The sequence below is a fragment of the Marmota monax genome, unplaced genomic scaffold (assembly GCF_021218885.2).
Source record: "Marmota monax isolate L192 unplaced genomic scaffold, Marmota_monax_Labrador192_F-V1.1 WCK01_AAM20220418_F8-fsc00196, whole genome shotgun sequence".
NCBI lineage: Eukaryota > Metazoa > Chordata > Mammalia > Rodentia > Sciuridae > Marmota > Marmota monax.
The window spans coordinates 643722-659307 of record NW_026694390.1 but is presented as its reverse complement, the minus strand read 5'-3'; the positions used below and the strand labels follow the sequence as shown (position 1 = coordinate 659307).

The window sequence follows — 15586 nt, the reverse complement described above, 5'->3', positions numbered from 1 at the left end:
TCAGCCTGGCTCGACGAAGTACTGGATCTCACATCTTTTTTTATGATGTCTTTGCTTTGGGATTATGCATATACTGATCTTTTAATTTCTCAAGTGGCTTGCCCCTTGTTTCTTTCAGGAGCTTGTAATTTCCTGCATCCCTTGGAATCTGCCTGTGAAACTGTAGACTCTGCAGTTCTAATATATTTCAGTGCTTGCCTCTATTTTCAGCAGCTTCCAAGCTATGCTACTGTTCATATCAGTGCTGAATCTGGCAAGACGGAAATCAGTCCCTTGGGCAGTCCCCAACAAACTAGCATAACGGATGCATAGTACACTCTTTCATTTATGTCCCAAGAGAGAGGCCATGGGAGACTTCTTTCTGGTTGTGGCTTGCTGTGCTGGGTAGGGGACAGGGCATGGACATGCAAAGTACCACAGACTTTCCTACCTCTTTTGATGGAATATCTTCTTGGTTTTACTTTAGTTTGGGCCCTGCAGGTATTCTGGCCTTTAGAGTTCTCACATAGGTCTTCTGGTCCATATATTGTTAACTCAGTGTCTCCACTGAAGAACAAGGACCTGGAGCTTCTTACTTAAGCCATTTTACTGATGTCTCAGACCATTCTTATTTAAAGCCCTCTCTCTGTCACTTCACTCTAACCTGGAGTAACTGCTGCCTTGGTCTGCTATTCACTGCTAATTTGGGGACTTCTCTTCAATACTCTTTTGGATTCAATCTACTATTCTTTGGACTCCATGTCTCCCTCTGTTTTGGGTACTCCCTCATTTCTTGGATGCACACCCATAGGTGGCCTCTTAAGAAATAGAGTTTTTATTTAATTCAAAGTTGAAAATCATTTGTTTTATCTAATTGCTTTAGGGCAAGCAGACAAAGCTCTAGCAGCTAATTTTGGGACCCCCTAAAAGTCAGAATGTGGAACACCTTTTTTCAGCTTACCAATTAGAAGTCTTTGTTTATTGCAGATGGCTCATTACTTTCAGATAAGGAATTTTCTGACTTTTTACCTGAAAGATAGATAACCTGGCTATTGAACTTTCTCTGCTAAACAATGGGGAGGTTGACTGCTCCCTCTAAAGATTTTCAATAGATACACATTTACAACCCATATCTGACTCATATCTTTTGCTATATATATTGTGTTTCTGAATCTAATAAAATTTCTCTGGTGCTTAAAAGAGAAGATTTCTTCCTTATGTGGCTACTGTCTCTCCTGCATGTATTTCTAGCTTTCTCTACCCAGCTGGCTTTCTTTGTCCAGCTTCATTAGTTACCACTCTGATATTTTCTTTAGATCTTCCAAATTTTTATTCACATATGTTGTTCTCCCATGTATAACAATGGATTTATAACTTTCTACATTTATTTGTTAGCATTTAAAAATTTTTTCTAAATGTACATGGACACAATATTTATTTATTTATATGTGGTGTTGGAGGATCGAACCCAGTGCCTCACATGTGCGAGGCAAGGGCTCTACCTCTGAGCTACAGCCCCAACACCTATTTATTAACAGTTCGTTCGTTTGTTTTTGAGATGGTGTCTTACTATGTTGCCCTAAAACCTGTGGGCTTGAGTGAGGCTCACACCTTAGGCTCTTAAGTAGCTAGAACTATAGGCATGTGCTTCCATGCCAGCATACTTAATAATATTTTAAATGGGATCTCAAAAAGGAGAGTGAATCTATTCATATTTGAATTGGAAAACAGCACCCATTTTAGTTGTAATTGTTTGGCAGGGGTAGAACTTTCTTTGTAGTAAAAACTTCCTCTGAAAAGATGCACCTTCATAATTATTATGTTACCTCTTCTTCCATGACATATGTGAGCAGTTTCCAGTCCCACTCCACTGTCTTAGCATTGGCTGGATGCAGCCTGAAAGTCAAATGACATCAATTAGAATTATGGAGAATGTATAAGAAGAAGAAATAGGCTCTGAAGAGGACAGAAGAAAAAGCCTCCTCATCCTCAGTGGTCAGGTCTACCCTCTGGTACATCACTATGTCAGTCTGAATGTAGTAGAACTTCATTGGTTTTTGGTAACCATTATCCATCACTTTTGGGAATTGTATCTTAAGGAAACCAACTCTTTACACTCTTAGCTAATTAGCTTTACCTACCAGGACCCCAGGATAAAACATGTTAGTTTTGAGTGAATCATGATATTCTACCCCTTAGTTCACAGTGATTTGTTTAAATATGAGTTCATGTTTCATATTAGGCCAATTAAATCCTACAAAACTCAATTTCAGAATTCTCATGTGACTATCAGGGAAGTGGAATCTCCTACTGTGAGTTCCTGAGGTTGATGACTAACATGTGGAACCTGAAAATAAAAGCAGAACTGAAAAACAGACTGTGGTAACCATTTCTTAACACAGAATGAACTCACATCTTATTCTGTTTCTAGTACATAAATCATTAAATTCTCTTATAGCAGCTGTTAAAGCCACTTTTGATTGGTTTTCCTGTGACTTGCAATTAAAATAACACTAATATATTAAGAAACCTTCTAGCTGGGCATGTACCTCACACATCCCAGTAATGAAGAAGGCTGAGGTAGGAGGATCACAAGTTTGAGGACAGTTTTGGCAACTTAGTGAGACTGTCTCAAAACAAAATAAAAAGGGCTGGGGATATAGTTCAGTGGTGGAGTGCCCCTAGGTTCCAGTCCCCCTCCTCCTCCCACCACTCAAAAAAGCAAAAGAAACTGAAACCCTCCCTAATAGTTAGCTGAATAAAGTTAAGGCAACAGAAAGCTGTGCTGGGTCCAAATTCCCCCAAACAGTCAACTGTTATGGTTCATACTGTTGAATTTTCATGAGAAGCATGTAGGCCTCCTTGAGGACATCCACAGTCTCAGAGCCACTGAGCAGGATTTTCTGGATAATATGAGCCACAATATCTCCAGGTGGGTAATGCTGGGGTGATACGAAGTCCATCAAAAACTGCACAGTCCCCAGGGGGAAGTTTTCTTCAATGGTGTTTGTTACCATTCTTAGTCTTCGAGGAGGGATGGGTTCTAACTTTTGACCCTTGCTCTGTTAAGATAAAAAGAAAGAAATTAGGATAGGTTTCTACAGTACATAAAAACAAGAGATTCTGGAACTGGCTGAAGAGAAAGTTTCCCATGTATTTGAAATATTTCATAATTTCAAAAGAAAAAAAAAGACATTATCTAAAAAACTCTTGGGCTGGGGTTATGGCTCAGTGGTAGAGTACTTGCCTAGCATGTATGAGGCACTGGGTTTAATTCTCAGTACCACAAATAAAATAAAGGTCCATCAACAACTAATAATAATAAAAAAAAGATAGTTGAAAAAAAAAAAACTCTTAATGACCTTGGGGAAAAGCTTATATAAAATTAAAAGGAATTATAAATGCTATATACAGCATGACTTAATTTATATTAAAATATAGCATAGAAAGAAAATACAAGAGTCAAGAACTAGCCTGAGTTAATTTTGGGTTAAGGGTGACAAGAGATTTAGGGCAACTGTAATGCTATATCAGATAGTGAAATAGATACGGAAGAGAATTTAAATATATTTTGTTGTTAGCAGAAAAATTTCATGTTTTGAGACAATGGTAAATACTGATGCTTTGTCCCCCTAAAACATGTACGTAGATTGGGAGAGAATATGTGAAAAGTGTGTGTGTGTGTGTGTGTGTGTGTGTGTGTTTTATTAGCTGGGTGGTAGAGTTAGGGTGGTTTTTTCCTCTAGAATCTATTCTGTATTTTTCAATTTTTCCATAGTAGGCACTTATTAGTTTTATAATTAGAAGGAAAAAAATTAAAAGTTGACTTAATATGAGAATAATAACATTAATAAAACTTTTTGAACATATAAATTATCCTTAGTTCTTTCAACAACCCTAAGAAATATGTACTATTATTGATCCTATTTAAATAACAAAGAAAAGAAACATAGTTAGAGGGCAAATATTTATTATGCAACAAATGGCAGAAGCTAGTTTCAAACATAGTGGCATAACCCCAAAGCCACTGTCTTAACCCTTGCATTCTATAAGCAACAACAACAATAAAAGTAAATAAATATATGCTAAAACCCCAATTATTAAAAAAATAAAAAATGGTTATGTATGAAAAGACAACTGGGAAGGAAATATACCAAATTATTCAAAATAATAACTGCTGATAGCATGAGTAATTATTATTATTTTTAAATTTTTAGTTGAGTTGGACACAATACCTTTATTTTATTTATTTATTTTTATGTGGTGCTGAGGATCAAACCCAGGGCCTCACCCATGATAGGCAAATGCTCTACTGCTGAGCCACAACCCCAGCCCCAAGTAATTTTTAAATATTTTATAATAAGCATTTAAAAAATTTATTTATTTATTTATTTAGAAAACAGGGATTGAATCCAGGGGCACTTAACCACTGAGCCACAAACCTAATCATTTTTCTTTAAATTTATTTTTTAGTTTTAGGTGGATACACAATATCTTTATTTTCTTTTATGTGATGCTGATGATCACACCCAGTGCCTCACTCATGCCAGGTGAGCGCGCTACCACTTGAGCCACATCCTGAGCCCCTCAATCATTTTTTTTAATACTTTTTTTTTTAGTTGTTGATGGACTTTTATTTCATTTTTATGTGGTTCTGAGAATTGAATCCCGTGCCTCACACATCCTAGGCAAGTGCTCTACCACTGAGCTACAACCCCAGTCCCAGCCCCAGCCATTTTTATTTTTTATTTTGAGGCAGGGTTTTGCTAAATTGCTGAGGTTGCCTTTGAACTTGCAAGCTGCCTGCCTCAGCCTCCCAAGTTGCTGGGATTACAGGCATGTGACACTGTGCCTGACAACAAGCATTATTTTTAAAATCAGAAAATAAGAATTTTAAAATGGCTAACCAACAAAAATCTGACAGTATAGGCTAATACAATAAAACAGTAAAGGCTGGAATTGCCTCTCCAGAAAATCAGGACAAGAGAAGACCAGTTGACTTTCCTGATGTCTCAAATCACCCTGCAGGTTCCCTCTGAGCTCTGATGAGAGACCATTAATGTATAAGGCATGCAATAAAAATTGGAGAAAAAGAAGAGAAAAATAAAAATCTTATTTTGATGACTGATTTTACATGGGATACACTTTCTAATCTTGAATCTGTATCAGGTTTTTGTTTTTTGCTAAAATTAGGGACATCTACAAACAAATGTTTATATGTTGTTTTGATGTCTACAAATTATTTCTTTCCTTTTTTTTAAAGTATTTTTTTTTAGTTGTAGATGAACACAATACCTTTATTGATTTATTTATGTGGTGCTGAGGATTGAGCCCAGTGCCTCGCACATGCTAGGTGAGAGCTCTACCACTGAGCCACAACCCCAGCCCTCAAATTATTTCTTAAAGGAAATAATTTGTTGTTTTTGGGGTGGTGATGCTGGGAATTGAACCCAGAGCCTCATGCACACTAACTAGGCCATATTCTATACTGAGTTATATCCCTAGCTCTGAAAAAAGTATTTGTAGGGCACTACCATAAGCTCTGAAAGGTAGCTATGTGTTGTATGTGTTTACTTTTAAGACAAACAACTTTATGATACAGTTCTTATTTTAGAGTTAAACAAAAAGAGACTCGGAGGAATCAAGGGAAATGGCTAACAGGTGGCAGAGGTAGGGAATAAAGAAGTTCTGGAAGGAAAGCTCCCCAGTGAAGAAAAATTTACTGAAAGCACCAAAGAAATTAAAGGAGAGAGAGAAAAGATTTATAGATATGTTCCAGATGGCTGAGATTCCTGAAGAAGGTAAGAAAATAAGGATGAAGGAGAAAAATCTACTTCATCTAGTTGAATTGCCAACTCATAATCTGAACTATGTGAACACAAAAGAGGAATAGCTTCTATATCGGTGCAGCAACTCAGAGTACCACAACCTTGACTATGGAAACTTACAAACTCTCAAGTCACCCAAAGGTGCTCTTATTTTTTTCCTTCTTCAGTACTGGTGATTAAACCCAGGAGAACTCTACCACTGAGCTATATTCTCAGCCATATTTATTTATTTACTGGCACTGGGGACTGAACCCAGGGGCTACATTCCCAGCCCTTTTTATTTTTTAAAATTTGAGATGGGGTCTTGCTAAGTTGCTTAGTGCTTTGCTGAGATTATAGGTAAGTGCCACCATGCCTGGCTACATTTTATTTTGAGACAGGGTCTTGTTAAATTGGAGGGGCTGGCCTCAGACTTATGATCCTCCTGGCTTAACCTCCTGAGTAGCTGGGATTACAGACATGTGCCACTGTACCCAGCTCAAGGATGCTCTTGATAATGGACAGATATTTCACCAACCTGAAGCAAACTTGCAGGAGAAAAGAGAATGATCTAGTAGATAGTCACTCAGAAGGAGAAGACATAAATGTCAACTTCTGGCACCTGATAAGTTGATCACTCCTCCCTGAAGGAGAGTGTGCCTTTTCACTTTTTGAACTACTTCAAGCCAGTCTTCTTAATGTTGGGGATGGGAGTTGTGGAAAATAATAAAAAAAAACCCAAGCTTTAAAGGCTTAATAATGTGGGACTTAGTCTCATTTTTCCCCCTTATATATCTAGCTTATTTCTCATATATTAATGAAGACCAATGAGAAGTAGCATTCCCACTAAAGTCTTAAAACTGAATTTCTACTCTCAAATTTGGAGTAATAATTTTGTAGGCATTAAAGTGATGAGAGAGTATTATTCTCTGTGATACAGAGGCTGCAATGAGAGTGTCAGGAAGACAGAGGTATAGGAATTGAAAATAAGAATTTGATGAAGCCCATGATGAATCAGACACTAACAAGCACCTTTCATTCAGTGACCCTCTGAGGTATGTTTTTACCTCCATTTTACAGATAGGAAGGCTATGATCAACAAAGGTAAAACAATTTGTACAGTGCTGGTTTTTAAGTGTAGGGCTGAAATTTGAACCCAGATCTGACTCTATACTGAATGTGAAAGATAAAAATTTCATTTATACTTCATCTGTCCTCTCATGCATGAATTCCAGTTATAGAAATTTTATCCAAGGCCTATAGAAAGGACACTCAATCCCGGAGAAGATGTGTTAGCTCACCTCTCGTGTGTCTTTATCAGGTATTAGTGTCTGGAAGAAGAGGTGATGTACTGGAGGTCGTAAGAAGTACTTCAGTCTGTGCAGGCAGGGTTTGTTGTATAGCCCACCTTGCAGTGTTCGTGCTTGTACCTGGGTAGACCCGGAGTTGGCAGGCTCTGACAGCGATATCTCTTTTCTGGCTGGTGTTTCCATGACAGAAAGCCAAGGAACTTTCTCTAATGAAGTTTCAGACTGTGGAGACTGTGGGCTGGGGGAGCAGCTTGGAGAGGATGGAGCTGAGATATCCATAGGAGCATCACAATTCTGTACATCATTCTGAGGAGAGTCAGGCCTGTCTTCTGGTAAATTAAGCAAGTCTCCTGGTGAGCGCAGCACATCTGGTAAGTGTGGTATATCTCCCAATGGTGGTATATCACCAATCACACCTCCTGGTGACTGTGACATTTTACCTGAAGACTGTGGTACATTTCCTAGTGACAATGGCATGTCTTGTGACTGTGGTACATCTCCTATTGACTGTGGCATGTCTTGCAGTGACTTTGGAATGCCTTGCAGGTGTGCCATGTCTTGTGGATAGAAGAGCTTTAGAGGTGGACCTGGTACATCTTGTAGTAGGCTCAGAGAGTCTTGAGGTGGGCTTGGTGGGTGTTGAGGATGCCAGGATGGCTCTTGAGGTGGGCTTGGCATACTCCACTGAGGGCATCGGACATCTTCAGGAGGGCATGGCACTTCTCGAGGTGGGTGAGGCAAAGTTTGTAGTTGACACTGCGTGGTCTGTGATGGGCATGACAAGGCTCGTGGTGGGCAGGAGGAGGCTCGTGGTGGACACGGTGAAGTTGGAAGTAGGCATGGCAAGGCTCGAGGTGGGCAAGGTACATCTTGCTGCAGGCATGGCAAGAGTGGCCTATGATTGCTGCTGCTACCATTATTGCTTGTTGGGGAGAAAGAGCTAACATTTGAGGACAGCTGTAGGCTTGCTAAGAAGCTGAGGTCACCTTTGAATGTGGTTGAGCTACAATTTGGCTCTGCTGGATAAACAGAGTCCTGATTGATGGATGTAGGGTGTTGAGGACCTTCAAATGTGGTTTCTTCCAACAGGTCCAAATCTACAGGAACACTGTTAATGATTCTCTGTGCTGTAGGCCGAGAGCTTCTGTCCACCCGGCTTTCTATCACCTCTTTGTTGGAGAGGCTGGCACCTGTCTGAAGACTGGCTGGCTCCTTTTGGGAGGCAGTGACAGGTTCTAAAGTCAAATCAAGAGTGGCAATAGGTCGATTTTCTTCCTCATTTCTTGTCAGGTCAATCACACAGAGTCCATTTCGATCCTTTGCCCTTGGTCTGGTTTCTCTAGTTAAGTCAATGAAATCCTGTTGAAGGATTGTGAGAAAAGAAGCATTAAAGAAGGGACTCTCACCTTTATCTCAGAAGACTTAAGTTTCAGCTCTTAAGGATGAATATTATTTTACCTTCTTGCTTCACTGATACGTCACACATCTTGTATAACATAAGCATTAGTTTATTTCCGCTGTTCAACATTTGCCAGTGTCAAAGTTGTCAATTTCTATACCTTCTTAAATTATTCAAATGCCAGATGTATATACCTGGGAGTGTCGTAGGAAAATTTTCTGGTCCAAGGAGGACAGGGAGGAGTAGGGGATATTCCAACCTTCACAAAATAGAAAGCAACCATTGTTTGGAAAAGTAAATACCTAGGACAACCTACAACAGAAGCCAAACAAGAAAGTAAGCTATTTTAAGAGGATCTATGTGTTGAGAATATATTAAGTGCTTTCACAAGACATATTACATTTTCACTATGACCCTATAAGGTAGGCAATATCATCTCCATTATACAGATATAACAACTAGAGGTTTGAAGAACTAGGCTATTTACCTAAGGATTATACAGTGAAGTGGCAGAGACAGACATTGAAATCCTGATCTCTTTTCCCTATTAGAGAGTCTAGAAATGTACACCTTTATTCAATAATTGACTTAAAGAGAGATTCAGAAAATAATACAATAAGGGTTTTAAAACAAATAATGTAAGTCTGGTCCTTTTTTTAAAAAAAATATTTATTTTTTTAGTTGTAGTAAGACACAATACCTTTATTCCATTCACTTATTTTTATGTGTTGCTGAGGATCGAACCCAGGGCCCCTCGTACATGCTAGGTGAGCGCTCTACCCCTGAGCCACAATCCCAGCCCTGAGTCTGGTCCTTAATTAGATTAACTAATGGATAATTATCTATCTCTGCTCCTATTCCCTAGCAAATTGATCAGCCAGTTCACAAAGCTTGATGATGCCAGCCAGATATACTTTAATTCACCTCTGTGCCAAAAGCCTGAAATGATATTGGTCTAGTTTCCAGATGTCTTCTCACCTGACTGAGGACCACTGCCATTAATACATTAGGGTCCTGGTGCTGGCATCATGTTGTTATGGTTTAGAAAGGAGAGGTTCCCAAAAAGATCCTGTGTTAATGCAGCAATATTCAGAGTAAAATTATCAGATTATGAAAGCTGTAACCAAATCAGTCTATCTACTTTGAATGGGCTGGCTTTAGTGTAATTGTAGGCAGATGGGGCGTGGCTAGAAAAGGTGAGTCCCTGGAGTGTGTGTGTGCTGGAAGGATTCATCTTCCCTGCAGTTCTTTCTTCATTCCTGACTTTTCTCTGCTTTCTTGAGGCTATGAGAGGAGAAGTTTCCCTCTGTCACACCCTTCCAAAGTGAGGTTCTATCTCACCTTGGGCCCAGAGCAACGGAGTTGGCTCTTTATGGACTGAGATCTCTAAAACCATGAGCCCCAAATAAACTTTTCTTTAAGTTGTTCTTGCCAGACATTTTGGTCAAAGCAATGAAAAGTCTGACTAAAACACATGCCATTTCTAACTACTGTCAACAGCAACAAAACAGGTCCCAGGTTCTGGGTGGGTCAAGTGAGAAGTTGGCCTGTACCTCATCCTAGAGTAGGACTGCTTAGTGAAATCCAGTGCCTCATTCCTAGGCAGCAGCCATCCTGCGTCACTGCCTTTGAAGACTCTCACTGGCTATCTGAACTGAAATTAAATAGCTGAAAGGCCACTGAAGGTCTGAACTCTTATCCATAGCAAATGCTAAAATGCAGCATCACATGTGTCTCTCCCTGTTAAAGCCCATTGACAGATCCACTTGACCTACAGGAAAAAAGGTGAAAGACTTGTGAGGTTCATAAGGGCCTTCATAATAAGACCTAAACTTACCTCTAGCCTGTCTACTCTTTCTCATCATAGGATCAAATCACACAGAACTATTATAGATCTCCAAATGGGCAAGCTTTCTCAAGTATCTTAATCTTTATAATGTTTATTTATATCTTTCTTTTACCTGAAATGATAATTATCCCTTTGTTTGGAAGTTTCTTTTTTTTTTTTTTTTTTTCAAGATTCAGCATAGATCTCTCTGTGTATGAAATCCTTCCAGATTACTTACATATCTATATATATATCTATACCTATCTATCTATCTATATATATAAAATAGATAAATAATTTTAGTTGTAGATGGCCCTTTATTTATGTGTGGTGCTGAGAATTGAACCCAGTGCCTCACATATGCCAGGCAAGTGCTCTGCCACTGAGCCCCAGCCCCAGATTACTTCTTGACCCAGATTAATGCCTTCCTCTTTCATTTCCCCACTGCATCTATAAAAAACTCTTAATTACCAAGAATTTAATGATATTGAAAATGGAAATGCATTTTTATTCCATTTTCCACTGTTTATTAAAAGTACAGGGAAATACTATTGATTTATGCATATTAACCCTGTATCCTATGATCCTGTTAAATTCATGTACAAGTTTGAGTAAACTTTTTGGGTGGATTCTATAGGGCTTTTTGTATAAACAATAAGATTATATGCAAATAAGTGTTACTTCTTCCTTTCCTATCTGTATGTGCTCTCTCCCCCTTTCCTTCTTGCAATGGCTAAGGCATTTGGTTTACATTGAAACAGAAGTATTAAGAGAGGGCACTTTTGCTTTGTTCTTGAACTTAGAAGAATTTCAGACTTTCATCATTAGGTATAATGTTAGCTGTGGGGTTTTCAGATGCTCTTCATCAGTTTGAGAAACTTCTAATTATCAAGTTTTAACTGGAGATGGCTATTATGTTTTGTCAAATGCTTTTTATCATCATGATTTTTCATTTTGTTATCCAAATTATATTGATCTGTATCAAAAATTATATTAATTTTCTAATGTTCAATTAACCTTGGAATCCTGAGAAAACTCCCATGGTCATGATGTATTATTCCTTTTCCATGATTGGGATTTAATGTATCAATACTGTAAGAAGTTTTGAATGTTTATGGGCAATATTTGTAGTTTTCTATCCTTAAAATTTCTTTTCTTTTTTAAAAAAATATTTTTTAGTTGTAGTTGGACACAAAACCCTTATTTTATTCATTTATTTTTATGTGGTGCTGAGGATTGAACCCAGGGTCTCGCATGTGCGAGGCGAGCGCTCTACTGCTGAGCCACAACCCCAGCCCCCTTATAATTTATTTTTCTGGTTTTGGTATTGGAATAAAACTGGCCTCATAAAATGTCTTGAGAACTATTCCCACCACTTCTTTTAAGGCTGTTTAAGAATGGTACCATATCTGTCTTCAATGTCTGATAGCATTCACCAGTGAAGCTATCAGTACCTGGATTTTGCTTTGTAGGGAGGTTATGAATTTAGATTTCTTTAGTAGTCATAGGGCTAAAATTTTCTATTCCTCCTTAAATCTGTGACTTGTGTTTTACCAAGAATTTGTCAATTTCATTTAAATTGTCAAATTTATTGAAATAAAACTACAATTGTCCCTTATCATTTTAAAATTCTATATAAAGTATAGAATAAAAAAACAATTCCTGGTTTTTATTCCCAATATTGGTAACCTGTATCTTCTATATTATTTGTCCCTGATTAGCATAGCTAGGAGTTTATTGGTTTTAATGATCTCTTCAAAGAACCAGATTTTTCATTTGTTTCTTATTTGCTATCTTTATTATTCCCTCCTTCTATTTACTTTGGACTTAATTTGCTCTTTTTTCTAGCTTCCTAATGTGGACACTTATAGCATGATTTTAAGCCATTTTCTTTTTCCAGCATTAGCATTTAAAAATTTCACTTTAAATACTGTTTATTCTTCATTACATAATTTTAAGTATAGTCATTTTATTATCAAAGTTACTTTCATTGTGATCAGAAAACATACTCTGTATGATTTTAATGTTGGTTGGTTGGTTGGTTGGTTGGTTTTGGTAGCAGGGACTGAACCCAAGGATACTTAACCACTGAGCCATACCCCCAGTCCTTTTTAATTTTTTTAAGACAGGGCCTCACCAAATTGCTTAGAGCCTTGCTAAATTACTGAGGCGGGCTTTGAGCTTGCAGTCTTCCTGTTTTGTAATCCCGGGCTGCTGGGATTATAAACGTGCACCACCATAGTGAGACTTCTCCATAACACATGGTCCCACCTTGGTTAATATTCTTTGTGTACTTGGGGAAAAAAGTGTATTCTATCCTTGTTGGTCTTACTTCCAAATACCAATTAATCTGAAAAACACTGTCAACTACCATGGTAGTTGACAGTGTTTTTCAGATCTTCAGCTTCTTTAATTTTGGGGAGATCCAGTTGTGCTATTTCCAACAATGATTGTGGCTTTATTTCCCCTTTTGGTTTTGTTTCATGTCATTACCCTAGGTACATATATGTCTTCACATATGGGGTGACACTTCATTGTGTACAACTAGAGAAGTAAAAAGTTGTACTCCATTTGTGTACAATGAATCAAAATGCATTCTACTGTTCTATATACCTAATTAGAATAAATAAATGTGAAAAAATTGTTCTTGGAATTATAGTTTATGTTTAGAAAAAATACTGAGTTCAGATAAAAAGACAAGAACCTTACAAAATGTTCCATTTACCCATGCCTCATCCTATATTTTTGTCGTATATGCTTTATATACTCTTATGTCTGTATTACATCCATATAAATTGTCAACTTCAATAAGTATTACTGCTGAGCATGGTGGTGAATGCCTGTAATCCCAGTGACCTGGAAGGCTGAGGCAGGAGGATATAAGGCCAGTACTCAATAACTTAGTGAGACACTCAGAAACTTTGTAAGAGCTTGCCTCAAAAATAAAATAGAGCTGGGGATGTAGCTCAGTTGTAAAATGTCCCTGGGTTCATACTCAAAGTACCAAGAATAAATTTGGGGGCAGGTACTGAGGATTCAACTCAGGGGCATTTGGCCACTGAGCCACATCGTCCCAGCCCTATTTTGTATTTTATTTGAGACAGGGTCTCACTGAATTGGCTTAATGCCTCACTTTTTGCTGAGGTTGGCTTTGAACTCCTCCTGTCAGCCTCCCAAGCCTCTGGGATTACAGGTGTGCTCTACCATGCCTGGCTAAAAAATTTTTTAAAATGTATATATAGTATATTTGTTTTCAAGCTGCTTGTCTTTTAAAAGAAATTAAAAAATAACAAAAATTGTTATTTTATATATATATATATATATATATATATAAAATTGCTGGTGCTACTCATTCCTTTGTGTAGATATAAATTTCCACTTGATATAATTTCCCTTCAGCTTAAGTTTCTTGTGGTGTAGTTCTTCTATAAAAGTTCTCTCTGTATTTGAAAATGTCCTTATTTTGCTCTTATTTTTGAAGGATAATTTTGGCATACATACTTCTTAGCTGAAAGTTTCTTTCTTCCATCATTTGAAAAAAGTCAGTCTTTTGATCTCTACCGTTTCTGATGAGAAATCAGGTGTTAATTGCACTGTTGTTCCCTACATGTTGAATATCATTTTTCTCTGGACAGTCATAGAGCCATTTTGTTTGTGTTTATTTTGACTCTGTTGCACTTCTTAATTGGTAAGTTATTTTTTTCCCCATTGAATTTGAGAAAATTCCAGCCATTATTTCTTCATAAACTTTTCTGCTACCTACCCCACTCCCTCCCTCAAGGACTCCGATAACACATATTTTGGGCTGTTTCATATTTCCCCACATCTCTGAGGTTCTTTTCAATTGGATTCCATCCTTCCCTCTTCTTAAACTTGGGTGATTTCTATTGATTTACGATGAGGTTTCTGTTTCTTTTGCCAATCTGCTTTCTTTTCCAATGTATTGTTGAGCTTATTTAGTTTTTTAAAAACATTTCAGTTACTCTGATTTTCAACTCTTAAATTTCCTTTTTTTTTTTGGCAGTATTGTGACTAAACCCAGGGCCTCAGGCATGCTAAGCTACATGCTGAGCTACACCCCCCCCCTTTTATTTTGAGGCAGGGTCTTGCTAAATTGCCCAGACTGGCCTCTAACTTGTGATTCTGTCTCAGCCTCCTGAGAAGCAGAGATTACAGCTGTGTGCCACCAGGACCAGCTTCAATTTCCAGTTTTTAGTTTCTATTTCTCATTGAGATTTCTATTCATTCACAGATTTAGTATTTTCTTTAACTCCTTGAACATATTTATAAAAATTGCTTTGAAGTTTTTGTTGAATACAATAGATAGGCTCACTCAGAAATAGATTTTATTGACTGCCTTCCCTCCTACTTCCCAACAGCCCCCAGAGAATGGCTCTCATTTCCATTTTGCATGCCTAGACATTGGGTTTGATTGTTTTCTTCTAAAAACTGTCATAGGTTGTTATGGTTTAGATATGTGGTATTCCCCAAAAGCTCATGTGCAAGGAGCTGGGGATGTGGCTCAAGCGGTAACACGCTTGCCTGGCATGCGCGGGGTGCTGGGTTTGATCCTCAGCACCACATAAAAATAAAATAAAGATGTGTCCACTGAAAACTAAAAAATAAATATTAAAAAATTCTCTCTTTAAAAAAAAAGCTCATGTGCAAGACAATGCAATAATGTAAAATAATTAGGTTATGAGAGTTGTACACTAAACATTGGATTAACCCACTGATATGCATTAATTGGATAGTAACTGTAGGTAGGTAGGTAGGGTGTGGCTAGAGAAAGTAGGTCACTGGTGGCATGCCTTTGGGGTTTATATTTTATACCCAATGGAACAAATTTAATAGTATCTATTGATTCTCTCATCTCAATATCCTCTTATTGTCTCCCAACGTTTACTTAAGCAACTTGCATTTCCATCACATATTACTCTAAGCTTTCACAGATAACAAATTATTTTTCATATTTTAATAGTTGGATTGCCAGATGGAGAAGACATACAGATGACAAAAGTTTCCTCAAAATCTGTCATCTGCATAGTGAAATGAAGCAGGTAGTCTACATACCTTGTCCTCCTAACCCTATTTTCAGACCTGGATACTTTATAACCATGTAAGGTAAATATTTACATTTTACAGTTAAAAAAAAAAGAGAAAAGCTCATAAGGTCTTCTGAGGTTATGGATTTGTTTAAAGTCTCAGATTCAGCTATGTAAGTACACTACTGGTCTAAAGCTTATCTCCTGTTTACAGTGTA

At 37.6% G+C, this 15586-nt stretch overlaps 1 protein-coding gene across 2 annotated transcripts in view; it reads right to left on the bottom strand.

Annotated features, from left to right (window-relative positions):
• Simc1 (SUMO interacting motifs containing 1) overlaps nt 1-15586 on the bottom strand; it is an 85118-nt gene that overhangs the window by 24205 nt on the left and 45327 nt on the right. The window contains exons 2-4 of one of the 2 annotated variants that reach the window (XM_046467977.2): nt 7088-8455; nt 2809-3041; nt 1806-1875 (exon numbers count right to left, since the gene is read on the bottom strand). In XM_046467977.2, coding sequence (XP_046323933.1) covers nt 1806-1875; nt 2809-3041; nt 7088-8455 — 1671 coding nt within the window. The remainder of the gene's footprint in view (nt 1-1805; nt 1876-2808; nt 3042-7087; nt 8456-15586) is intronic. The other variant, XM_046467979.2, reaches the window with a different exon arrangement.